We start from the raw sequence: 27850 nt of genomic DNA on the forward strand, positions 1-27850 counted from the left end.
CATTTCTTTGCAGCTGCATGACTAAGGACCCTAGCCCCTTACTGTGTTCTTATGGCTGTAGCCCCACTGATGTCCCCATAGTTCCCTGCCACGTGACCCTCTTACAGCCATCTCACAACTTGGCTGCCTATTTCTTTAAGGCCAATGAGAGAATCTCTCCCTTCAATCTTCTAAGACTGAGTTTCATCCATTGTAGCATAATCACGGGAGTGACATCCTATCACCTTTGCCATATTGTATTGATCAGAAACAAGTCATAGGTTCTATATACGCCCAAGTGGAGGGGACCTTCTGGTGTGTATTCCAAGATAGTCTAGTAGATTAAATAGTATCTCCCAAAGATATCAGGTCATAATCCCTGGAATGTGTAAATTTAGGTTTTTTGGAAAACAGACTCTTTGCAGATGTGATTAAGATAGGGATCTCGAGATATAAGGATTATCCTGGATTTTCAAGGGATGAGGGAGTGGACGTGAAACGCAGTCACAAGTATCCTTATAAGAAGGGGGCAGTGGCATATTAAACACACGTAGAGAAGGCCATATGATGATGGAGCAGAGAGAGATTTGCAGGTGTTGGCCCTGATTAAAGATTGGTGTGATGCGCCTGTAGTCAAGCCATGCGGGCAGGTACCAGAAGCTAGGGAAGGCAAGGAACAGCTTCTCTAGACCTTTCATAGAGAGTGTAGCCCAGCTGACACCTTGATTTTGTCCCAGTGATAGCGATTTTGCTCTTTTGGCCTCCAGAGCTGGAAGATAATCCTTTCTGTTGTTTTAAGCCACCTAGTTTGTGGTAATTTGGTACAACAGCCTCACAAAATTAATACAGAGAGTTAGTAAATGAGACCTAAGTGGTGCTTTTTAAATGCATTTCTCTGGTTATTCAGTGAAGCTGAGTATCTTTTCATAAGGTTATTAACTGTTCTGCAATATTTCCATCTCATGTCTTTCATCTCTTTTTCTTTCGGACTTATCTTACCTATTGATTAGTAAGAGTTCTTTACATACTGTAACTACTCACCTTTGTCGGTTATACATGTTACTGAAGAAGTTTATCTTTTTACAATCTGTAAATTATCTTTTTACCTTGTTTATGGGGTGTTTTGCATTCAGATTTATTTTCAACTATTCTTATTGTGAAAAATTTTAAAAATATTCGAAAGAAGAGAGAATAGTATAATAGACCTTCCATGCGCTTGTCACTTAGCTCAACAGTTATTATTTTTCCCCAGTAGTATTCATTTCTACCTTTAAGGTTTGTGCTTTTTGTGCGTTATCTAAGAACTCTTTAAATAAAGATTGTGTTGCTATTATTTGTGTGGCTAGTTCTGTTATGAAAACCCTCACTTTTTAACTTTTATATAAATACATGTAATAATTTTTAATATATTCAAAGGACAGCTGGCCTCAGTGTTCATCTCTATCTTCTTCCTGAACAGCCTATATTTTTTCTTATTCAGCCCAAGCTATTGATTCAGAACTTGGGAACTCACCAATTACCCCAACAACGTCATGCCTGTTACGGTAGAGCTTGAAAATCCCATGCATCCCTATAAGAAGGCTAGTTATGCAGGAGATTTCAAAATATAAGTCTGCGTCAGCTAGCAGGCATTGTTGTTTTTACTAATTCCTCTCTTTCTTTTTCCTGTTTCTAGTGTGCCTCCTGGGCTTGAAGGCATGAAGGAACAGGACCTGTGCAACAAGATAATGGCTAAAATTCTAGAAAATTATAATACCCTGTTTGAAGTGGAGTATACAGAAAATGATCACCTGAGATGTGAAAACCTGGCTAGGCTTATCATAGTAAAAGTAAGCAACTTGGTTTTTAATTTTCAGTATTGCTATAATTTTGGACAGAAGATTTTATTTAAGTTAATTCTTTCTCATAAAAATTCCATATGGATATAGCTCTCGGGTTATTCTTCCTATGTATAGTGAGTTCTTCTTATGAAATCTATTATTTCAAATGTTTATTTAATTGAAATATAGCCTTCTGAGTTCAAGAATAATAGCAGTTTTATGTTTTCTTGTTGATATAAAGTGATCTCAAAAACACTTGCATGAACCCAGTGTTCTGGTCAGCTGGCTGCACCCCTCTTACTGCGGACACCTGATGTTACAGCGGGAGTAAGAGCATATGGCTGTGTTCAGGAGTGCTAGATTACTACCTGGATTGCAAATTCCTGAAGACCATATTACTATATCTTTTGTCTCTTTTGTGTCTGGCACAGTTTCAAGCTCAACCTCAGATTTTAAGTCCCATGTATTAGTTTTTGGTAACAATCATCAGTAAAGGAGAATATTTTAAAAACCTATAAAGGAGTCCTTGACAATACTATCTAAATCTTTTTATACACTGATAATTTTATAATATGCCATGTATATATTAGGTAAATGCCTGTAGGTCTCCAAAGACCTAGAATTGAGAATCAGAGGCTAAACATCCAAACAAATCCTTCAGATATGGGAAAAGAAGGAAGGCATTTTATTTCTTTTTCATTTATATTGAGGCAAATCATGATAGAACAGGTATGAGATTTCCTCAAGAGGTTTCTTGCAACTTATTGGGTTTATAGACCATAATACATTCTTGCTGATTCATATAGAAATGAATGATAAAATCAGAGGCACTTGGTTTGCGCACTTAAAGGAGTGTTTGCATCTCTTCTCCCAGTTGAGGTCATGACTTTGAAGAAAGGCTAAAATGGTATGAGTATCAAGCAGCATCCTACGAAAGGATCTAAAACTAGATTTTCTAGTTTGCTCAGTTAAAATGATAAAATGAGATAGTCGGAGACTATCAGTTGTAAATCTGAGTTAGAAGTAACACAGTAGCTGAAAAAAATGTGTCAGTGATTCACAAGAGAAAATAAGAAAAAACATCACTTCAGTTTTGCTTCAGAAAAGTTAAAATAAATGATTTCTTAAATAGAAAAAAATTCCCCACAAGTTTGTTTCTCTGGTGCCTATAGTACTTTGAAAAGAATATCTTTTTTAAATGTTAAAAGGTGATTAACTTTGTTTCAGCAACATCTCTGAATGACATATACCCCATCGTATGTACAACTATTAAAGAACCCATAGTGATAATGAAAAAAGAAAATTTTAAAAATCTCTTATAAACACTTTAACACTCATGCCTTTTTACTAGGGCAGATAAAATAATAAGATGAACCCAACGTATAATGGAAGTAGATAAATATAATCTTAGGTATGGCAAACTTGCTGTGATAAAGCTAATTGCTGGAATATGCCAGTGGGAAGTTGAGATGGTTTGGATGTTTGTCCCTTCCAAATCTCATGTTGAAATGTAGTCCCTGGTGTTGGAGCTGGGGCCTGGTGGGAGGTGTTTGGATCATGAGGGCGGATCCTTCATGAATAGCTTAGTGCCATCCCCCTGGTGTGATGAGTGAGTTCTTGCTGTGAATTCACAGGAGATCTGGTTGTTTAAAAGTGTGTGACACTTCCCCCTCCCCTCCACTCTTGCTCTCACTCTCGCCATGTGATGTGGCTGCTCCCCTTCATCTTCTGGCACGATTGTGAGCTTCCTGAGGCCTCTCCAGAGGCACATGTTCTGTACGGCCTGAGGAACCTGCTGAACCGTGAGTCAATTAAACCTCTTTTTTTAAATAAATTACCCAGCATCAAGTATTTCTTTATAGCAACACTAACAGACTAACACATGTGTTATTTGTTGTTCAAGTAAAATAACTTCTAATGAGATCTATGGAAGAGTGCCTTGCTTGGAAATGCTTGAGTGACTAGGTTTAAGGCTGGTAGAGAACATAGTATGAGAGTATAAGGTAAGACACACACATACAATGATAATTCTGTGGGAGCCAAATACAGACATCTTAGGTAGATAAAGAAGAATATAAGTGCTGCTCTTTTAATGTAAGTTTCAGATCTGGCCTAGAGACAGATAAATGTCATGATTAGAAACTACGTTTATAGTCTCTGGAAGTGTCATTCTGCCAAAGCAGAATTTTGATACTTTTTTTTTTTTTTAAACTGATCTTGCTGGTAGTCTCTTCTTTGCGAAAGTAAAGAATATGACAAGAGGTGTGTGCTCTGGATTTATCATCCGGTAAGGATGAAACAGAAGTTATGGAAATCATTTTAAAAGGATGTGCCCCAATGCCATTTTAGAGTTCATAATAATAAAAGGAGAATATGTCAGCCACAGTTAAATATGTAAACATTGACAATGCTTAGAAAACAAATTTTTTGAAAATTGTAAAGATCATAGAAACATTAGATAGAAACTAAAAGGTAGATGGATTTAAAAGAAATTGAGAGTTTCAGAATAAAATCATTAATATACTGAAAAATAAGAAAAATGAGAAGACAAAAGTTATCTTTCTGTTCATTTTTTCACGAGTTCAGTTTCTGGAAGGATAAATATAAAGATAGGAAATGGGGGCAAAGTAAATGATAAATACTCATGAGTGACAGGGACATCTAATATCTGAGTTGAGAATAATGTGAGTCTCATGAAAACTACTTAGATATAGGACTTTTATGGGGGGAAAGGACTAAACATACACACTGGCATACCTCTGTATATCCCAGTTTGAAGAACAGAGTCATAAAGTGTTGAAGTTTCTTCTGATATTCTTGCATGCTAAATGGAGATTTGGTCCCAGAGAAATATGTTTGGTTGTATTTGTACCTAGATGAAGAACTTTGACCAGAGTATTGAAATATGGAGTCTTTTTCTGTCATGGGCTATCAAAGCCTAATGTCTGTTTCTGTTGAGCTGACTGGTCAGTAGCTACAAAATTGATCATGGCTTCTACAGCACATTCATCAGCCTCACTTCAAGGCAGACTTCCTCTGTCTGAAGGCCAAGGTAAATAAGAGGAAAAGTTTTTTGGTTTTGTTTTTGTTTTTTTGAGACAGAGTCTCGCTCTGGAGCCCAGGTTGGAGTGCAGTGCTATGATCTCAGCTCACTGCAACCTCCGCTTCCTGGGTCCCAGTTCAAGCTGTTCTGCCTCAGCCTCCTGAGTAGTTGGGATTACAAGTGTGTGCTACCATGCCCAGATAACTTTTATATTTTTAGTAGAGATGGAGTTTCACCATGTTGGCCAGGCTGGTCTTGAACTCCTGACCTCATGATCTGCCTACCTTGGCCTCCCAAAGTGCTGGGATTACAAGCGTGAGCCATCGTGCCTGGCCAGGGGAAAAGTTTTATCAGTATGACTTCCCCTTGTACTTTGCTTCCCCTGCCATTCTTTAGGAGTGAACCTAGATCCCTACAGAGTTTTTCCAAATTCTGCAATGGTTTGGCCATGTTGACCAGATCTAGTTACCCAGTGAAGGAAATTTTGGATAGACCTCTTAGCACTGTGACATCTGGAGAAATATGAGAATGTGTATGTTGGCCCTTGGCATTTTAGCGTACACTTTGTTGAATTTGGCAAATAGTCTTCACAGTCAGTGGTCCACAGTTGTGGTCATTTCTTGCTTCACTTAAGATGGAGCTTTCTTTTCCCTCTTTCATTATTTTTGTTTTTATAGGTTTCAATAAAGGAATTTATATAGAAACACTTTTATTTTGACAAAATGAAAGGTCAAGGCTTTATTTCTGAATAACCGGGTTAGGAGGAGCACATCTTTCCAGTAGGCATCTAATAGCCACAGTTTAATTTCTCCAGCTGCAGCATAATTCTAGATTTTCTCTTCAGAAGGTATTGTAAATCCAGACGTTAATGAAGCCCCATTCACGAACTAACTTAATCATCCAGATATTTACATACACAAAATTCAGTGAGAAAAGTATGGGTAAAATAATGGACTATGAACTGTAAGTTGAATTCATTAAATCCAAATACCAATAATTATTTGTTGCCTACTTGGAACAAAGCATTGTTCTAGGCACAGGGAATATAGCAGTGAACAATAGATGAAAACCTCTGCTCTTATGATTCTTGTATTTGAATGGAAGTACAATAAACAACAGCCAACAAAAAAAGAAAAGAAAATATGTAGTATGTCAGATGGTGATATATTCTGTGAAGTAAAATAAAGCAGGGAAGGGCAGAAGTAGAGGAGTGGCATTGGCTTATTTAAATAGGATGGTTAAAATGCTGCATTGGCAAGAAGACATTTGAATAGAGAGGTGGAGGAAACAGTGGACCAAGCCATGAAGACACTTGAGAGAAGAGTTTTCCAGGCAGGGAGAAGAGCAGTACAAAGGCCTTGAGAGGTGAATATACGTGGTGTGTCTGATGAGCAGCTGAGAGGCCAGTACAGTTGGATTACCATGAGCAAGATGGAATTGAAAGGAAATGAGGCCACAAAGGAAATAAGGGATCAGCAGGTAGTGTCTACTCATAGATCATTTTAAGGATGTTGACTTTTACTCTAAGTGAAGCTTTTAGTCAGTATTAAGCAGAAGAGTGCTATATTATAACTTCTCTATTAAAAAGATTACTCTACGAGGCCCTTGAGAGGGATAGGCAGAAGTAGAGAAACCATTTGGAGTTTATTACAATAATCCAGGTAAAAACAATGGTAATTTGGACATGGGTGATGGTAATGAAGATGATGAGAAGATCTGAAGGTAAGCTAGGATGTGCACGAGCAAATACAATTGGAGGTACTAGAAACTGTAGTTAGGCTAAAGAATGTTTGAGGCATAAGTAGATGAGCAAGCAAGCTAGAAAAATAGGGGCTGCAAACAGGAAATAGGAGGTTTGCATTATTGATTTTGGAGGTTGATCTATCTGAAGTGAAAATAGGGCTTAAGTTGGCCAGACGCAGTGGCTCACACCTGTAATCCCAGCACTCTGGGAGGCCGAGGCAGGCAGATCATGAGGTCTGGAGTTTGAGACCATCATGGCCAACATGGTGAAACCCCGTCTCTACTAAAATACAAAAAATTAGCTGAGCCTGGTGATGTAGGCCTGTAGTCCCAGCTACTCAGAAGGTTGAGGCAGGGGAATCGCTTGAACTCGGGAGGCAGAGGTTGTGGTGAGCCAAGATCGCGCCACTGCACTTCAGTCTAGTGACAGAGTGAGACTCTGTCTCAAAAAATAAAAATAAAAAAAAAAAGAAAAGAAGGCTTAGGTGGTATTTATGAGCATGAGGGACTCAAGTAAAGAAGATGGTAAAGAGATGGGAGATGAAGATACTGATGGTTTGTCTTTATTGACCCTGAATTTACCCAGAAGGGTGGCAGATACTGAGGGGGACAGGAGTCTATGAGCCTGGTTTGTCTAGTTGTCCAGTTTGCGTATAAGAATTATGAATATATATTTAATAGGGTTCATGCAAACAAAGCCTCATATATCTGCACATACTATAAAATAATGTGATTAGCATGTTGTTAAATATCTATCTAGAAATATCTGGATGGGCCAGGTGCGGTGGCTCATGCCTGTAATCCCAGCCCTTTGGGAGGCCAAGGCGGGCAGATCACCTGAGGTCAGGAGTTAGAGACCAGCCTGACCAACATGGAGAAACCCTGTGTCTACTAAAAATACAAAAAATTAGCTGTATGTGGTGACACATGCCTGTAATTCCAGCTACTTGGGAGGCTGAGGCAGGAGAATCGCTTGAACCTGGGAGGCAGAGGTTGCAGTGAGCCAAGATCACACCACTGCCCTCCAGCCTGGGTAACAAGAGTGAGACTCTGACTCAAGAAAAAAAAATAAAAAAGAAATATCTAGACGAATATTAACCTATTCCAGATAAACATGTCATGAGACTTTCTTTATCAGACAATGTTGCTGTTGCTCATTATATCTTTTAGAATTTTAAAGTTGTCTTCACAACATATGTATGTCATTCATATACCATATTTTTCTGTATATCATTGGACTGGGAAATCTTTGTACTTTAATGCTTTATTTGATTGTGGGAAGTAATCAATAGTCATTTTGAGCTATGGCATATCACTAATTTGAGGAGTGCTGATTATATATTAACTTTTAGATTTAAAATTTAAATCCGGCTATGAAATGATTATACTGATTTTCTTATGTGACTCAGAAGCAAACTCTCAAAGCCGTTTCTAACAAACGCTCTGAACAAAGAAAAATATTAGAGTGGTCTTCCATAGTGGTTAGTTTGAAGGAAGTGCTCACATTAATATATGTTATGGCAAGTTTGATCACAAAGCTCATTTTTAAATATATTTGACTTTCAGGTTAAAAAGTTTAATATTGGTTGTGTAGAATCAAAGTCACTTACCATATAAATTGATATGTCACAGAAACTTACTAAACCATTTCCCATGTCTTTTTCATGCTCAAAAACATTGCATGTGCCTCCATTTTCACTTAGGTCCACAGCCTAAGCACAATTAACTTCAACAAATGTTTGTTCACAAATGTTTGTTTTTCTTATTTAATGCAAAACAACTCTGTGCAAAGCTCTGCATTAAGTGCTAGAGAACTTCAGAAAATAAGTAAGACATGTCCCTGTCCTTGGGGGACCTTATAGTCTACAAGAGACAAACAAGATCAGTGTAGGAACACAAGGGCAAAAGAGAGAATAGGGCTTTATGCCAGGCATTGTGCCAAGTTCTTCTATACATGTATCTGATTTACTACTGACAGTAACCTTGTGAGGTAATTGATCTTAATGCTGGTTTACAGTGAGGAAATCTAAGGGTAAATTGCCCAAGCTCACACAACAGTAAATGACAGAGCTGGGTTTTGATATCAAGAAAGTACTGATTAGAGGCCTAGTAGAGAAACAACCAAAATCTTAGAGATTTAACTTAGGCCATCAGTGCCATGAGCTTTTATACATATATTTATTTAATGAGTATGTACTGTAGCAACTTAGTGTCAGGAAAGTAGTTGAACTCTGTTTTTCTGACTCCTGTGTGTTTACACTATTCCTAACCTCTTCTGTAGCCCCTCATGAAAATTATAAACTTCTGAGAAGCAGGGGAGTCATAACAGGAAATAAAAGCTGTTTTTGGTTTTTTGTTGTTTGCTTGTTTGTAATTGATTGCATTGTCTCTTCCTTTTGTGTGGGTAAACTTACATAGTGAGAATGACTAACTTGTACCCATCAAAATCCATATGTTATCATTTTGAGCAGTTACGAAACTCAGAGGTAGCACTAACTTAGAATTCATTTGCTCCTTTATTCAGAACAAATCCTTCTTTTGGTCATGAGTTATAATTTTTAGATAGATTCTGAGTTTGGAGGTTAAAAAAAGTTAAAGGATGTATTTTTAAAATGCAATGATTAAATAGCATGACAGATCATACAGCTGAGATCAAGATGGCTGAATAGACCCAGTTAGTATAGCCTCCTTCACAGAGGGGCACCAGAATATTACAGAATATTAAGTAGATACATTTTAAACAGATTGTCTAGGAGAAGACACTAGGATTCACCAGAGAAGAGATGGGAAACATCAGAGATAAGTAAGGAGAGGGTTTGAGGCAGCCATCATGGCCAGGTACTGACTGAGAGCCAGGAGAGGCTCCTGAACATGGGGAAACAGTAAAAGAGAAACACCAAGGGCTCTACACTCTGAAACAAGCTTTTACAGTTTTGGCTATGAGAGAAACACTCAACTCACTAGAGCCTTTAGCCTGATATGTGGAGCTCCAGAAAGGGAACCTACACAGAATCCCGCAGCCATCCAAGCCTAGAGCAGCCTCATCTGGATGCACTGTGACAACAGCCTAGATACTGAGGATCTACAGACACAGCTGCTGCCACCACATTGCTCCAAGGAGAGAGAGGGGAAACCAGGCACTCCCATGCACCCATGGGAGGTCCCTGCCACCCTGCTGTGAGCTGCTGTTGAGACTGAGATATGAGTGGACTGCACTCCCCACAGCTTCTTGTTCAGGCTGCTTGCCTGAGAGGGATCCCACTCTTTCTGGTCCCAGGCCCAAGCCACCATTTTGAGAGTTTAACACTAGGCTGTACCTCACCATTAAGCCAAGTTTGAGGCAACGTGGCTGCATTCATCACCTAGTTGTGGGAAGGACAGGGAAGAGCAAGCTTTCCTAATCTTAGGAAAATGCATGTCACCCTGCTATGGGTAGCTGTGGGACAGGAAAATAGGCAACCCAAGTCACTGTTGCTTTCAGCAACATTAACAGACCACACGGGGGCCAGTGGGTTGCTCTACCACTGCTATGCCATCACCCATACCACTTCAGTTGCCTAGGACTTTAAGAACCCACTCACACATGTAGCCTACCACTCTCACAACTAGCTTCTATGAAAGCCACCAGGAGGCCCAAGAATCAGCCATCCAGGACCCACTAATGCTGGAGCAAGCCAGAGTAAGCTGCTCTGGGGCCTTAAAACAGGGACACTTACTGCCTTGCTGCCACTGCCAGGGCACAAATACTGGCTCAGTTGATGTCCAAGTCACAGGCAAAACTTCACCACAGCCTCACCTAATAACTACTCTAAGCCACTTAGGAAATCACAAATATCACTGACCCTGTGTATTGCTGAGTATCATACAAAGATTATACTACCTCAGGCACCCAAAATCAAAGCCAAAGTATGCTACCCAGCCAGCAAAATACATCTTCAGGACAAAATTCTCCCCTAAAAAAGCAATTTGGAACAAGTGACTACTACACCAGATGTGTAATTATCAAAGGAACGACACAAAAAAAACACGAAAAAGCATGGAAATATGACACCACCAGAGGACCACAACAAGTATCCAGCAACAGATCCCCCTCAAAAAATTCCTCAAAATTCCAGGTAAGGCATTCAAAATATTGATTTCAATTAAGCTCAATGAGAGGCAAGCTAATTCTGAAAACCAATACAAAGAAACCAGAAAATCAATTCAGGATATGAATATGAAATGTCCCAAGGAGACTGATATCATAAAAAAAAAAATGAGCTCAGCAGCTTACCTCTATAATCCCAGCACTTTGAGAGGCTGAGGCAGGAGGATCACTTGAACATAGGAGTTCAAGACGCACTCGGACAACATGGCAAGACCCTGTCTTTACAAAAAAATGCAAAGACTAGCTGGGCATGATGGTACACACCAGTAGTCTCAAGATGCCAAATGGGAGGATCACTTGAGACTGGAAAGTTGAGGCTGCAGTGAGCTGTGTTTGCACCACTGTGCTCCAGCCTGAGTAACAAAGAGAGATCCTGCCTTAAACAAAAAACAGTGTAGAAATTTTGGAATTAAAAAATTCATTGAAGGAAATACAGAATACATTTGAAAGCTCCAACAATAGACTAGGCCAAGTAGGAGAAAGAATCTCAGAACTTGAAGACAGGTCTTTTGAAATGGTGCAGTCAGACCAAATTTAAAAAAAAAAAAAAGGTAAAAGGATGAACAAAGCCTTTAAGACATATGGAACTACAAAAATTGACTGAACTTACAAATTATGGGCATTCCTGAAGGGGAAGAATGATAAAAAAAGCATTTAGAAAATCTATTTAAGGAAATAATTGATGAAAACTTCCCAAATCTAGCAAGAAAATTAGGCATCCAGATATAGGAATCCCAGCAATCTCCGGGAAAATACATTGCAAAAAAACCTAGACCATGGCATTTTACATTCAGAATGTCTAAAGTAAAAGCAAAAGAATTTTCAGATTAGCCAGAGAAAATAGCCTAGTCATCAATATAAGAAACCTTTTCAGTCTAACAGCAGACATTTCAGCAGGAACCTTACAGGACACATGAGAATAGGATGGCACTTTCAAAGTGTTGAAAGAAAAAAAAAAAAAAACTGTCAGCCAAGACTTTTATATCCTTCTAGAGTATGCTTTATAGATGAAGGATAACTAAAGATTTTTGTCAGACAAGCAAATGCTCAGACAGTCTGTCACCACTAGACTGGCCCAATAGGAAATGGCTAAAGGGGTCTTAAAAATGGAAATTAAAAATTAATATTCACCATCATGAAAACACATGGAAATATAAAACTCACAGTTCTTATAAAGCAATCACAGAAAGGAGGAAGAGAAAATAATCAAATGGTAACATGACAGAATTCCATCAAACCACAAAGACAAAAGAGAAAAGAAACAAAAAGAGAAAAGAATTTATAAAAGCCTCACAGATAAATATTAACCTTGAATGTAAATGGATTAAATGTTCCACTTGAAAGATACAGAATGGCTGGACACAGTGGCTCACACCTGTAATTTCAGCACTTTGAGAGGCTGAGGCGAGCAGATCACAAGGTCAGGAGATCAAGACCAGCCTGGCCAACATGGCAAAACCCCATCTCTACTAAAAATACAAAAATTAGCTGGGCATGGTGGCACACCCCTATAGTCCCAGCTGCTCAGGAGGCTGAGGCGGGGAATCACTTGAACAAGGGAGGTGTAGGTTGCAGTGAGCCAAGATCATGCCACTGCACTCTAACCTGGCGATAGAGCAAGATTCTGTCTCAAAAACAAACAAACAAAAAGAAAAAGATACAGATTGGCAGATTGGATTAAAAAGAAAAAAAGCATGATCCAACTATATGCTGCCAACAAGAAACCCACCTTACATGTAAAAAGACATATAGACTGAAAGTTAAAAAGTAGAAAGAGATTTTCCAGGCAAACAGAAACCGAAAGCTAGCAGGAGTAGCTATACTTATATCAGATAAAACAAACTGTAAATCAAAAACAATAACAAAAGACAAAAGGTTTTATGTAATGCTAAAGGGATCAATTCAGCAAGATATACTGGGAACCCTACACTGGAACATCTCAAGTCACAAAACAAATAATATTAGGCATAAAGAGATAGACAGCAATGCAGCTATAATGGGGGACAACAACAGATCATTGAGACAGAAAATTAAAGAAACATTATACTTAAATTGGACTTTCAATGGACTTAGTAGACATTCGCAGAACATTCTACCCAATAACTATGGAATATGCATTATTTTCATCAGTGCATGGAACATTCTCCAAGATATACCACACATTGGGCCACAAAACAAGGCGTTATAAATTTTTAAAAATTGAAATGATATTAACCATTTTCTCAGATCACAGTGGAATTAAAGCTAGAAACTGTACAGAAACATGGAAATTAAACAGCATGCTCCTGAATGATCACTGGGTCAGTAAGAAATTAAGACAGAAATTTTAACTTTTTTTAGTCAAATAAAAATGAAAACACCAAAACATGTAGGATACAGCAAAAATAGTTCTAAGAGGGAATTTTATGGCATTAAATGCCTATATTAAAAAATTAGCAACCTAACTACACCCTCAAGGAACTAGAAAAATAGGAACAAAGTAAACCCCAAGTTTGCAAAAGAAGGGAAATAACAAAGATCAGAATAGAATTAAATAAAATAGAGACCCCCTCCCACCAAAACTCAAAGGATCAATGAAATGAAAATTTGGTTGTTTGAAAAGACCAACAAAATCGATAGACCACTTCACTAGACTCACCAAGAAATGAAGGGAGAAGATCCAGATAAACAAAATCAGAAATGAAAAAGGAAAGATAATAACTTACACTTCAGAAATAAAAAAAGTCATCAAAGACTATTATGAACAACTATAGCCTCACAAACTAGAAAACCCTGAGGAAATACATAAATTCCTAGAAACATACAACTTCCTGAGATTGAACCAGAAATAAATAACACTCCTGAACAGACCAACAATAAGAAAAATTGAATCAGTAAAGAAAAAATATCTACCAAGAGAAAAAAAGCCTAGGACCAGTCGGACTCACCAGAGCAATCGAGCAAGATAAAAAGGCATCTAAATTGGAAAAGAGTAAGTTGAATTATCCCTGTTCATTGATGATACAGTCTTATATCTAGAAATCCCTAAAGACTTCCCCAGAAAACTCTTAGATTTGGTAAAGGCTCAAGATACAAAATTGATGTACAGAAATCAGTAGCATTTCAATATACCATGAAGGACCTAGCTGAGTACCAAATCAAGAAAGAAATCCCATTTACAGTAGCTACAAAAAATTTTTTTGAAAAAAGTAGGAATATATTTAACAAAAACGGTGATAGATCTCTATCAGGAGAACTACAAAACACTGGTGGAAAATAAAACTGTAGATGATACAAGCAAATGGAAAAACATCCCAGTCTTATGGGTTGAGATAGAACTATTCACGATAACAAAGGGAGAATTAACCTTAGTGTCCATCAAAGGTGAATTGGATAAAGAAAATGTGTGTGTATGCATGTGTGTGTGGGTGTGTGGGGTGTGAAACACTAAAAGCCGAGACTTCACCACTGTGTAATATATGCATGTAAGAAGTCTGCACCTGTCCCCGTAAATATATAAAAATTAAACTTTTAATAGCATGATAGAGGGTTATTTGCTTGAATTACTCAAATAGGCACCTTTTAGTAGTAGAAACTGATTAGATTAACAAGAAGTATAAAGTATTAAGTAATGAAAGTGGTATTAAAAGTTGGATGCTTTATGGCTCCATTTTTTGGATCATACTCATATATTTACAATTCAGATTGCTGTTAATTCTTCTCTCCAGACGTTTTGTTTTATAGAGCGATTACAGATAAACACTAGAAAGTCATGTTGTCTCAAGAATCATTGCAATAGATTTAGATGTAACACATTGCCAAGTGTTACATTCTTTCCTGTTACAAGGAATAATTAACAGAAGACAGACTAAATTGCTTTTGTTTATGAAGCTGCCATTAGGCTATGTAACCTTTAAACTGTTTCCAGTGAGATGGCAATATTTTGTTTATTAAAGAAGTTGACTGTTTTCAATCATTATACTATGTATATTTGGCAAATAAGAGGCACCCAGTAAATGGCAAGTGAATATTTGAGGTTGTCAAAGATCACTTATGTTTTCTATAGAACTGAATTTCTGATGTTTTCTTCAAGTTGATCTCCTCAGAATGGAAGTTATACTTCTGTGGGCTGGAAGTGCCTAGAAATGGGCCTCCTTCCAGGAATGGGGTAAGCCTTATCCATGACTGAAAACTGTGGGGGTATAAATTCCCAACTACTTTACTCCTCAGTTGGAATTATTCTGAGGTGTGTATTTTACACTGTTCCCCAAGCTTTCCCTTAAGTTTAAGCTTCAGAGCCACTATGGGAGCTTAATAGTGACATTTCTTGTTGGCTCCTTTCTCCCCCATATTGTCACCCTCATTCCGCCACAGAACCACCGGCATAAACTACTTGCTCTCAATCTTCATGGCAATGTCTGTTTCTGGTTAAGTTGGTGCAGGTCCAACTGAGACATCCCTAATTCTATCCCCTTTATGAAGCCCTCTCCATCCTCCAGGTATAGTTAATCCTCATCTCCTTTGTTGTCTTATGACACTTTCTTTCTCCTTGTGTTTGAACATTCTGCCTTGGGTAAGTTGGGTTGTTTTTTTTTTCCCTCTTGTGTTGCATTGTAAGTTTTTCAAGGATGAGAACAACATCTCATATTTACTTATACATTGGCTTTTCTCTTAAAGTTGTAAATCAACTCATAGATTCTTGTATCTTCTAAAACACTTATTCTAGTTCTTTATATTTATTCAAGGTACCCATTAAATTACAACACATTTATCTAAGTGAAAGTTAACTCAGATTTCCTTCAAGAAAGTCATAGTAACTATTCTGGGCATTAATAATTGTTCACATTTCTAGTGCATACAATAAAAGTTTGCTTCACAGACTTCCACCTACCTGATTTTCCAGGTGAATCAATTCTGTGCATTCGTTTTTGAGACATGCTGACTGCTGTTCATAGCAATTCTAAAAGCTTGTGACTAATAGGTGACCCTCTTGTACACCTGCTCAATACCATTTTTACTGTATGCTAACCAGGAGTCAATCATGTTTGTTTCCAAACCTGTTTATACCAGTTATTGTTTTTTATGACACATGTCTAGTTTAGTTAAACAAATGTAGTGTGACTACAACAATATAGCTATTTATGGGAAAACAGTGTCAGAGTAGTTAATGGAAGCTTCTGTAAGAGATTCTAAAACTGTGGTAGCTTAACAGAATCAAAATGTATTTCTCATTCACTTTGCAGTCCAGTGGATTCAGGAGCCCTCCTCATCTTAGACCAGACTTCATCAAAGTTTGCCTTATCAGAGAAAGAGGAGGATGAAAATAATTTGGAATATTTTTATGGTGAGACCTAGAAGTAGCTTGTCATGTGGCTCCCAATTTAACTGGAAGAGAGGCTGAAAATGGTTTTCCTGATGCCCAGAGGGAGAAGATGAGGAAATGATATGGTATACACAAAGCGTTGTCACTACTACAAAAGCTCAGTTGAATACTTAGGAAAGACCTAATAATGATTCAGGGCTTTATATCTTCACTCCACATAGGTGATACATTATGGTTGTGGCTTGTACAAGAAAGATTGTACACAACAGATTATTTGTTATGATTTCCTACTTTAGTTTACCTTGGGACTTTCCTAACTTGCATTGTTTTCTGATCTCATTAAATAGGAAGGACTCTTCATGAGAGGCAGTATTCTGTGCAGATGAGAGCGGGGTTTTAGAGACAGATTGCCTGACTTCAAATTCCTGTGCTGCCACTTATTAGATGTAGGACCTTAGACAAGCTACTCACACTCTCTGTACCTCACTTTCCTTACATAGGCAATTTGGATAGTAAAAGCACATACTTCATAGGGTTCCTGAGAGGATCAAATGAGTAAATGTGTAATAAGCACTTAGAAGAAAGCCATACATGTAGTAACTACTATATAAGTGATAGCCAGTATTGTTTTTATTTTGGTTATCATTACCATCAATGCTACACGATTTAAATTCAAAATTGTCTCTTGAGTATCCACAATATAAAAGATACTATAATAAATATTCCTATAACTCAAAGTACTTCCTTTAGTTGAAAAGAACAAAAACCAACTCTGGGTAAAATCTGACAAAAGAAAAGGAAAGGAAAGGAAATTCTACAAACCAGACTTCCCAGAGGACATTTACTAAGACACCTATGGGGTTCTGAGCAGCAGGCAGTGTGAGAGCTGAATAGTGTCTTCCAAAGACTGCCACTGGGAAAGTCTGCTTTAGCTGTTCTTAGTTTTTGAGTCTTCTCATTTCTGGTCAGAATTATAGTGAATAGGTATCTGATTGACATTTGAAAGTTCCTGGAAGACATGCCCAACTGTTCATCGGAGATACACTTCTGTTGAAACACTACATCCAATCGGAGAAGAGTGGTTTCCTAAAACTACGTCTTCCTCCGAAGAAGGGAAAATGAGTATTGGACATGCAAAAATATTAAATGTCTACTTCTGTGACATAAAGAGAGAAAAGACTGAAAAGTCCTTTAAGCATCTGAGGTCAAGGATGGAAAATGGGATAAGCACATAAGCACTTAGCACAAGCAACAGGTGGCCCCAATTATAATGTACATGTAGGGTAGATATGACAAGAAGAGTGGATTGAAAGGCTTTGGATGGCAGGAATAAGAATTTAAATTTGATGATAGGCAGTAGTAATTAAAAGTTTCCAGGAAGGGAGTAACTTGGAGTCTGCTATGGTTTGTTTGCTCTACCAAATCTCATGTTGAAACTTGGTCCTCAGCGTTGGAGATGGGACCTAATGGGGGGTGTTTGTGGATTCTTCATGAATAGATTAATGCCCTCTCTTGGAAGTGAGTAAGTTCTTACTGTATTAGTTTCTGCAAGAGCTGGTTCTTAAGAAGAGCCTGGCACCTCCCCCTTACCTTGTGATCTCTATACAGCTTGACTCCCTTTTGCCTGCCTTCTTGAGGTGCTCACCATATGCAGATACCCAAACATAACTTTCCAGAATTATGAGCCAAATAAATCTTTTTTCTTTTTAAATTGCCCAACTTCAGGTATTCCTTTATAGCAACACAAAACAGACTAAGAGTAATAAAGTAGTAACAATTAATTTGGCATCCATGTGTAAGATAAACTGAAGGAGAGGAGTCAGAAGGGGTTGTTTTTGACTCATCAGTCTATTCAGCTATTCAAGCATTTATTGAATGCCTATTAGCCGGGCAGTATTCTATGAACTTTAGAACTAGCAGTGAGTTTTAAAAATAATACCTGCTGTCATGAAGTTTACCTTTTAGTGGGGTGGGGCACAGACAATGAGCAATTAAGGAAGTTACTATGTCATCTAATGATAGATTCTGTAAAAAAAAAAAAATTAAACCATGATACACTCTTGAAATTAATGGTACTGTATATGAGTTTGTGAGAGAGAAGGGAGCTGGGGAGCTGTTTTATATGGAGAAGTGAAGGAAGTCCCCTACACTAGGTAGCATTTGAGTGGTAGCACTGGTTGCCATTTTCTGTAGGGCAATTTTTAAGAGACTTAAACATAGTTAAGGTTATAATTGTGTTTCATAAGGCATATAATTCATAAGATTGTACCTGTGAATATTATTGTTGTAGTTCATAAAGTAACTATAATGAGTTTGAAATTCTATGCATAATTTGACTACTTCTCAGCCTCCCATTTCTACTTCCCTGGGCCAAGGCAGAGAATTACAGAGTTTTTCCCAAAAGTATATAGTGAATATCTAGAAAGTGCTATTTTAAAATTCAATTTATTCCTTTTGTTAATGTAAAGATACCATTATATTTCTTTTGAGTTTTAAGAAAACCTACTTTTTTTCAGTCAATCAAATTGAGATTCATTTTGAGATACAGATGAATTATAGAAGAGATTTTTATGGGGTTGTAAAGAGTGGTCTGTAATCTGCCAGTCGTATGTATTGGACCCTGGTTGTGTGCAAAGTAGCACTGTTCTACATGCTTTTTCCTATAAGAGGCCTCAGCCATGGGCCTTGGCTACCTCAATTTGTAATCTTATCAGTAGTGCTCTCTGTCATCTGCTCTCCAGATCACCAAATCTGACCAAATCAACTGTTGTGAGCTTGACCTCAGCACACAAAATGCAGTTCCTCCCTGTCATAATGTAGCTTCTTTTACATCTATCTTCACCATCTGAAATATGAAAATGCATTATTATCTTATTCCCAATATCACAGAGAGTCCACCAAATTTCTCAAATGGTTGGAAATTAATACCAAAAGGAAGGGAAATACAGAAGTTGACAGTTTTATTTGTTCATTCAAAAAATATTTCTCAAATATACACTAAAACTAGAATACACTGATCAAATATCCTTGCCCCTCATGAGCCTTAAAGACTTCTTGGAGTGATAGACAATCAGTAAAAATTTTAAGTAAATACAGTGGTTGAAATGAAGCCTGTTAATAAGAGAAGAGCATAGTCAGAGGAGCCACCTTAGCTGAGGTTGTTAAAGATGGCATCTCTGAGGAAGTGATGTAGGAGCTGAAAGATAAGAATGAATCCACAGCTATGCTAGAGCAGTGTGAAAAAGCATTCCAGGGAGAAAGAATAAGATGCATGAATGCTGGAAGGCAGGAAGGGACTTGGGGTACTTAAAGATAGAAAAGGCCATGGTGGCTGGGGCATAACGAGGGAGAGGGCAAATGGTATGAGATTAGAGACGTAGGCAAGGGCTAGATTATTAGGACTGTGTAGGTCATGGTAAGGAATCTGGATTGTATTACAGGAATACAATGATATGTATTGGAAGATTTGTCAATGGAATGATATGTCATTGGAAAGTTAGGGTAGAGAAGTGACATCATCTGATTTACATGTACAAAGCTTGTAGAAGGCAACATGTTTGAAATAATTTAGGTGAACAATGATGGTTATGATTGGAGTGACTGTGCACATAGGAAAGAATAGACAGATTTCTGTTTATATTGAGATAGTACTGACTGGAGTTGGTGGGCTGGATGCAAGAGGTATGGGAAAGGGAGGAATCAAGTTGTATTAAGTTAGATTACACATTGTCTTGAGCAAGTAGGCGCCATTTGCTAATCTGAGGTAGACTCAAAGGCCATCAGAATATTTTGCTGATAATTTCTAAGCTCAAGTTTGAATATCCTATGTATAGAGTTGCCAGTTAGGCGGTTAGATATAAATAATGTGAGCTCAGGAGAAACATCAAAGACAGAGATACAAATTTGGGCAACATTATATATTGGTTGTATTTAAAAGCCATGAAGGTAAACAATTTCATTATATCATTTGGAAAAAGAAGACTTCTCTGTATCAACTCTTGAGTCACTCCAACTTCCTTCATTCATTTATTCAACACACATTTATTGAGTTCCGAGTACACCAGGCACTTCTCGATGGTGTTGTGATCACAGTAGTGAGTAAAAGGAGACCAATTATTTGTTATTGTAGTTGTCGTCATCATCTCCTCCCCCTCCTCCTCCTCCTTTTTTTCTTCTTCCTCTTCTTCTCCTCCTCCTTCTTCTTCTCCTTCTCTTTTTTCTTCCTCTTCCTCTTCATTCTTCTTTATTCTCTCTTCTGTCTTCTTTCTTCTATAGGGTTTCTGTCACCCTGGCTGGAGTGTAGTGGTGTGATCATGGCTCACTGCAGGTTTGACCTCTTAGGCTCAATAGATCCTCCTGCCTCAGCCTCCTGAGTAGCTAGGACTACAGGAATGTACCACCATGGCTGCCTAATTTTATTTTATTGTTTTTGTAGAGATGGAGTCTCACTATGTTGCCCAGGCTTAGACTTCTGTTTAGTAGAGTAGATACGTAACTTTTTTGTATAGAGGAGGAGCAGCAGCCAACAACCCCGTATGGAGTTAGTCAGGGTGAGTAGGAAAATGTTTTCCCCCTGTATGATGAGTGTGTGTGTGTGTGTGTGTGTGTGTGAGAGAGAGAGAGTTTTTCTGTCTGTGTGTATGTATATGAAGAAAAGAGGTGATTTATTATGGGATTTGGCTCACATGATTTTGGAGGCTAAAGAGTTCTATAATATGCTGTTTTCAAGCTCTAGTGAACCAGGGAAACTGGTAGCGTGGTTCAGTCTAAGTCTGAAGGTCTGACAGCCTGGGAGACTGCTGGTGCAAGTCCAGAGTCTGAAGGCTGGAGAACCTGGAGTTTTAATGTCCAAGAGCAGGAGAAGATGGGTATCCTAGCTCTAGGAGAGAGAGAAAATTCACCTTTCCTCTGCCATTTTGTTCTATATATGTCCTCGGCCAATTAGATGGTGCCTGCCCGTATTTGGTAAGAGTGGATCTTCCTTACTCAGCCCACTGATTCAAACGCCAGCCTCTTCCAGAAACACCCTCACAGACATATCCAGAAATAATGTTTGGTGAACTCTTTGGTCATGTCTTCATTCAGTCAAGTTGACACCTAAATTTAACCGTCACAAGCCACCTACCAGCGAGGTCATGGAAGCTAAGAGAGGAGAGTAATTTAAAAACAGTCACCTTCTTCAAATGTTGATAAGAACATGAGTAAGATGGAGGCAGAGCTGTGACTGTTTTGGCAGATTCAGTGAAATAGTGAGACAAAGAACAGATCTTAGGGCATTGAAGAATGATTTGGAGGTGAAGTAGTAGAGACAGTGAGTGAAGATGAATGTTTTAAAGGAATTTACTATGCAGGGAAGCAAAAACATAGGGCCACAGCTAATGGGAGATGTAGGATTAAGATATTCTTTTAAAAATAAACGGAAGCAATGAGATATGACTCCAGAGCATGCTTGTGATTGATGGGAATGATCTTAGTGGGGAGGGAGGGAGAGGAAATCATTGAAGAAGCAACTTTTGAGGAGGTGAGAGAGATGAGATCCACTGTACATATGGAGGGAATTGCTGTTCGATGCAACCAGTCTTATCTTTCATTGCAACAACAGGGAGGGCAGAGAGGATGGAATGATTTCAGCCAGGCTTGTAGATTTGATGGTGTGGCAATGAGTAGCTTCTGCTCCGATGTTTCTGTTTTTCCCAAGATTATGAAGCAAGAATGGAAAGAAAAGGGTTTGAGAAGAGAGGAAAAGACAAGAAATATCATCTTGGAAAGTTGAAAATCAAGCTACTCAAGAAGTATAGCAGAATTGCTGTACATGAGGGATGGCCCATTCAGAGTTTGTGGTCATAAATTTAATGTGAAACCAATCAACCAATTCTATAATTTTCTTCCAGCCACTTTGAGTTGCACCATTCCCAGCACAGAGAAAGCATATAGCTTGGTACTTTTGTGAGGTGAATACAATTATTGGAGACTGGAGGAAAGAAATGAAGGGTATTAGCAAGAGAATGAAGGATCATAAAGGGAATTTAAGAAGGGAATTAAGAAGGAACTAAAAGCTGGAGTAATGCCCAGGTGTTGTGAAGGGGATTTTATCCATTCAGTTTACTCAGTCACATAACAATTGAGCTCCTACTATGTGCCCAACCTAGTTGTAGGCTCTGTGGATATAATATATTTATGAACAAGACTGACCAAGTCTTCTCATAGAGTAGGGTGAGATGGACAATAAAGAATTAAAAACATAAGTGTAATTTAAAGTCAGATATTTCTAAGGGCTATGGAGAAACATAGGGTATGGAGTTAGAGAGCAAGTGGAAGAGGAGAGAGGTGGTGATTAGAGAGCCCTTCCCAGGCGCCGTCCTCGGAAGAGAATCTGCTCCAGTGAAATTGAGCAAAGACCTGAATGAAACAAGGGAGCAAGCCTTAAAAGAGCTGTGAGGGGAGTAGTGTGCAAGGCTGAGGGGGCAGTGAGTACTTTTCTGTTTTTAAATGCCATTAGTAATTGAATAGTAATGCAAAAGAGACCATGATAAACAAGGTATTTTTTTTCCTTCCTTATTGTATTTTTAATTGGTGTTCTCATGATACCATGTCACAGCTGGTTTAAGCAAGTAGGTGTTGTGCAAAGGTCATTAAAGTGAGCAATCAGCTCAGCCAAAAGTCTCATGTAAGTAGACCAAATGTTTACAATAAATACAAATAGACCCTATATGATCTATTAATGTCCAGTTTGGCCCTTCATTCTCCAGTGCCCAGCATTGGAATACCACCCATTCCAACTAGTAGTAAGATTCAACTGATATTCATTGAATACATATTCATGCCTACTTACAAGTTAACACTCAGAAACTCACTTTTTCCAAAAAGTTATTCTAAAGTAAAAGTTTGAACACAAACCCAAGGTCTCTTCCTTGTGCCTTGAGAATGTGCGAACTTTACATGGCTTTGTAAAAAATTTAGAATTCACAAAGCATTGAAATTCATCCTTATAAAGTATATAATCTATGGTTTTAAAGTGTTCACAAAATTGTACAACCATCACCATTACCTAATTCCAGAATATTTTTATCACCCTTAAAAGAAACCTCGGCCGGGTACACTGGCTCGCACCTGTAATTCCCAACACTTGGGGACAACAAGGCAGGTGGATCATGAGGTCAAAAGGTCAAGACCATCCTGGCCAACATGATGAAATCCCGTTTCTACGAAAAATACAAAAATTAGCTGGGCATGGTGGCGCACGCCTGTAGTCCCAGCTACTCGGGAAGCTGAGGCAAGAGAATCACTCGAACCTGGGAGGCAGAGATTGCAGTGAGCCAAGATCACACCACTGCACTCCAGCCTGGCAACAGAGCAAGTCTCCATCTCAAAAAAGAAAGAAACCTCATGTACTTCAGACCAATTAGCAGTCACTCCACATTCCCCACTCCTCCCAGCCCCTGGCAATAACCAATCTTTCTGTCAGTAAGTATTTACCTATTCTGGACATTTTATATAAGTGGAATCACACAATATATGTCCTTTTTGTCTGATTCTTTCACTTAGCATGTTTTCAAAGTTCATGTTGTAGCAGGTGTCAGTACTTTATTCCTTTTTATAGCTGAATAATATCCTATTATGTGACAATACCATGTCTTGTTTATCCATTCATCAGTTGATGGGCATTTGGATTGTCACCACTTTTAGGCTATTATGAATAATGCCACTATTGCATTTGTGTATATGTTTATGTGGACATAAATTTTCAGCTTTCTTAGATACATATGTACAAGTATAAATGGCTTTATAAAGGTTTGTAAAATGTTTTATCTTAATACTTCATACTTAACTGCATAATATATGTTTTAAAAGAATACATTAAGTCATTACATTATTTGCTTAGGCTACTAGTTGAATTATTTAACTTCTTCCCAGAAATCTAAGTACCACGGAGCTTGCAGGAAGGTGTTACCTGTGTCCTCTGGCTCTGCAGCCCCTTCGCTCATGCTTGCTGCAAGGGTGGGGGCTGCTGTTTCAGTACCATTCTGATGGGGTACTGGGTATGCAACTCTGAACAGGTGCTGGCTTGTCTTTTCATCAGTAAATACTGCTTCTTCCTTGAGCTGGATATCTTAACTGCCAGTTCATTCTCAGACTGCTAAAGTTTACCTTGTCTGTGTTGTCTGAGTTTAAAGTCATAAAACAAAAAGTAAATATAATTCATGTAGGTGACATTTGCAAATAGAAGTTTAGAAAAAATGTTTCCAGAGTCTTATAGGGAAAAGTTGACTGTCAACATTGTGCCTTTTGAAATAAATGAATATAATTCCATCAAGTTTTAATTCACAGAGACAGGGGCAGAAAATAGAATAAAGAAATACTGTCACTTCTCTTTTATGCATAAGGAAGAAAGAATTATAGGCATTCATAAACACTCAGTCATAGATAAAAATCAGATGTTTCTATTAATTTCCCTTAACAGCCAGCCTTGTTTCTTTTCATCATATTCTAGCATTTATATACCAGTAGTTTAAAAAACGGGTACAAGGATAAAGCATAATTGTGTTATTCAAGCATAGCCAAGTTATGCAATAGATTATGCATTTGGCTCTCCTAAATGTCATGCTGGATATAGTTTATCCCTCTCACAGTGAGTCAGAAGCGGGAATGGGTTCATTCACTATTTCCAGAAAGCAGCTTACCACCAGCAGGTGTTGTAACTGGTGGGAAAGGGTAGGACCAGAATGCACACTTATTTAGGGATCTCAGAAATGTACCCTTTGGTACTTACATAGGGCTACGTGAGGCCACAGGCAGCTGAGAGTGTTGGCAGTACCTGCAGCTACTCCCCAGCTTAGAAGAAGCTTCCAATCCCCTACGTGTCTGGGAATGTTTGTCCCTAGCACAAACCTGAGAACAGGTGCTGTGTACTGCTTTGTCATCCAAGCATGAGTCTCAGCTTCACCACTGTCTATGTGATCTTGGACACATCACCTCGGGATCCAAGTCCCTCATCTGTAAAATCAGGGAGGCAGACTAGTTGACCTTTAAAAAACTCTTTTGGCTTTAAAATGCGGTGGTTCCACAACTTAGTGGTTTAAGATGCCAAGTATAGTGTATTGGAGATGAATAACATATAACAGCTGTAAGAGCTCAGGCCCTAAAGTTATACAGAACAAACTTTGAGTCCTGTGTGACCTTGGGCAAGTTAACTGAATTTCTGTAAGGCTGTGTTGTGTTAGCCTTAAAGGGGAGATGATGATGATAGTTCCTAGCTCATAGGACTATTGGGGGTAAAAATGGCATTATAAATGCAGAGGCTTTAGCAGTGCCTGATACGTCATAAGATTCAATCTTTATTCATAATAAGTGGTGTCGTTACTTTCTTTAGGGATATTTTATCCTAATAATATATTGTTCCCTTTAGAAATAAGTGAATAGAATTCCAGCAAATTTTAATAATATTGTAAAGTATGTAGACTAAAATTATGTTTAAAAGATTATGATGAATTAGCCATAGACTAAACTTTAAAAAAATATATGATTTAGATTACTGAATAGCAGGAGTATTGGGAAAGAAATGGGATACAGAGAATTATGGAAGAAGCTAAAAAATCTGACTTTCTCCTTAGCCTTCTTTTTGTCTATAATTTTCCTTTTATGCATTCTTTTCCTATCTTAATTTGGAGATGGAATCATCTATGGAAAGCTTATCCAAGTTAATGGCTATTTGGAAGTGGGGCTCTGCATTATTGAAACAACAAAACTAACAAGATTACTGTCATTTCTGTTTATCATGTAGGAATACAAACTAATAAATCTATACAGATCTGCCTCAGCTGCAGCCTTGTAATTGCTGCCATTATTTTGGCAAATGTTTTGGCGTGAACCAAGGACTTAGAGGTTTAATAATTCTGGAAACTGATATGCGTATATTCTTCCACAGGGTATTAATACAAAACTATCACTATTTAATAGTTGTTTGCTAGATTATCTGAAGGAATTTGTTTAAGATCGAGTATGTAAAGAGTCAGAACCCATCTGTAAAATGTGGGGAACATTGGCAACTTTAAGTTTGTTGGTTGAGATTTTGGAGATTTAACTATTCACTTCTCAAAACAAGAGCTAGCTGTCTAGCGTGGATATGTATGTGATAAAATGATATAATAGTGCAGATAAGATTTTTAAAGATCACCTCTGAATATATATACTGTATATCTCCCACCTCCTCCATCACCATCTGATCTTACTTTACTGTTGTATACGACAAGTGAGAGGAAAAGTTTTGACCCCTTACTCCAATTTCACCAGCTTCTAATGTGAACAATTCAATCCAGAAATGTGCTCTCTTAAAAATTTCTTTTCACTTCCTTGTAATTTTTGGTTAGGGTAAATGTTTTTTAATCCCTAATGTTTCCTTTATACTTCTTTTATAGGAGGCCAGTTGTAAGAACTCCCTGCCCATCCTTTTAACAGGAGGCTTAGAAAGAGACACGCCAAAACCACCTCCAAAAACCAAGGTAAACTATGTTTGCTCTTTAGGTGATCATGTGAAATCTTTAGCATTGTTCTTGGTTTTTGTTGTTGTTGTTTGTTTGTTCGTTCTGAGACAGAGTCTTGCTTTTTCGTCCAAGCTGAAGTGCAGTGGCGCAATCTTGGCTCACTGCAACCTCCGCCTCCCAGGTTTAGGCGGTTCTCCTGGCTCAGCCTCTGGAGTAGCCGGGACTACAGGCACGTACTGCCATGCCCAGCTAATTTTTTGTATGTTTAGTGGAGACAGGGTTTTGCCATGATGACCAGGCTGGTCTCAAACTCCTGACCTCAGGTGATCTACCTGCCTTGGCTTCCCAAAGTGCTGGGATTAACAGGCATGAGCCACCACACCCGGTCAGCATGGTTCTTTATGCTCTACGATTTCCATGCCCTGTTGCTTGCATTTCCTTCAGCAGTTTTAGTTTTTTATTTGTTTCTTTGCTTTTTCTGGGAAGTAGGCATAGGGGAGTGTTGGGAGAGGATCTGGTGATCTAAAAGTACTTTTTGTGTAGTACATTTAATCCGTGGTTGTATTCCGCCAAAAATTCTTAGGACACACTTATTATTTAACAGACAGTGCTAATTTTTATTAGATAGTTTTACTTCTGCTTAGTAACATTGTTTCTATGATACCATGCCTTTTGCAGGAACATGGATGGAACTGGAGGCTATCATGCTTAGCAAACTAATGCAGGAACAGAAACCCAAATGCCACGTTCTCGCTTATAAGTGGGAGCTAAATGATAAGAACTTCTGAACACAAAGTAGGAAACAGCAGACACTAGGGTTTACTTGAGTGTGGAGGGTGAGAGGAGGGAGAGGAGCAGAAAAGATACCTGTTGAGTACTGGGCTTAATAACTGGGTGATGTAATAATATGTACAACAAACCCCCACGACACGAGTTTACCTATGTAGCCTTCACATGTACCCCCAAACGTAAAATAAAAAAATTTTTAAAAGAAATATATAAAAAGTAAAATGCCAAAAAGTTCACTATTCAAAAAGAAAAAGGACCAGCCTGGTCAACATGGTGAGACCCCATCTCTACTAAAAATACAAAAAAATTAGCCGGGCTTGGGTAGCATGCACCAGTAATCCCAGCTACTTGAGAGGCTGAGGCAGAAGAATTGCTTGAACCCAGAAGGCAGAGGTTGCAGTGAGCCAAGACCATGCCTTTGCACTCCAACCTGGGCAACAAGAGTGAGGAGTAGGAGATGAGAAGGGGAAGGGACGGGAGGGGAGAGGAGGAGAGAAGAGGGCAAAGAGAGGAGAGGGGAGGAGATGAGATGGGAGGGGAGGGGAG

At 38.4% G+C, this 27850-nt stretch overlaps 1 protein-coding gene across 5 annotated transcripts in view; it reads left to right on the forward strand.

The window, feature by feature from the left end:
• The window catches only part of FAM13A (family with sequence similarity 13 member A), a 390503-nt gene that overhangs the window by 193809 nt on the left and 168844 nt on the right, over positions 1-27850 (forward strand). For all 5 annotated transcript variants that reach the window (XM_017545084.2, XM_017545082.2, XM_017545085.2 and 2 more), the window contains 2 exons: positions 1655-1808; positions 26450-26533. In XM_017545084.2, coding sequence (XP_017400573.1) covers positions 1655-1808; positions 26450-26533 — 238 coding nt within the window. The remainder of the gene's footprint in view (positions 1-1654; positions 1809-26449; positions 26534-27850) is intronic.

The sequence above is a fragment of the Cebus imitator genome, unplaced genomic scaffold (genome assembly GCF_001604975.1).
Source record: "Cebus imitator isolate Cc_AM_T3 unplaced genomic scaffold, Cebus_imitator-1.0 Scaffold177, whole genome shotgun sequence".
Taxonomy (NCBI): Eukaryota; Metazoa; Chordata; class Mammalia; order Primates; family Cebidae; genus Cebus; species Cebus imitator.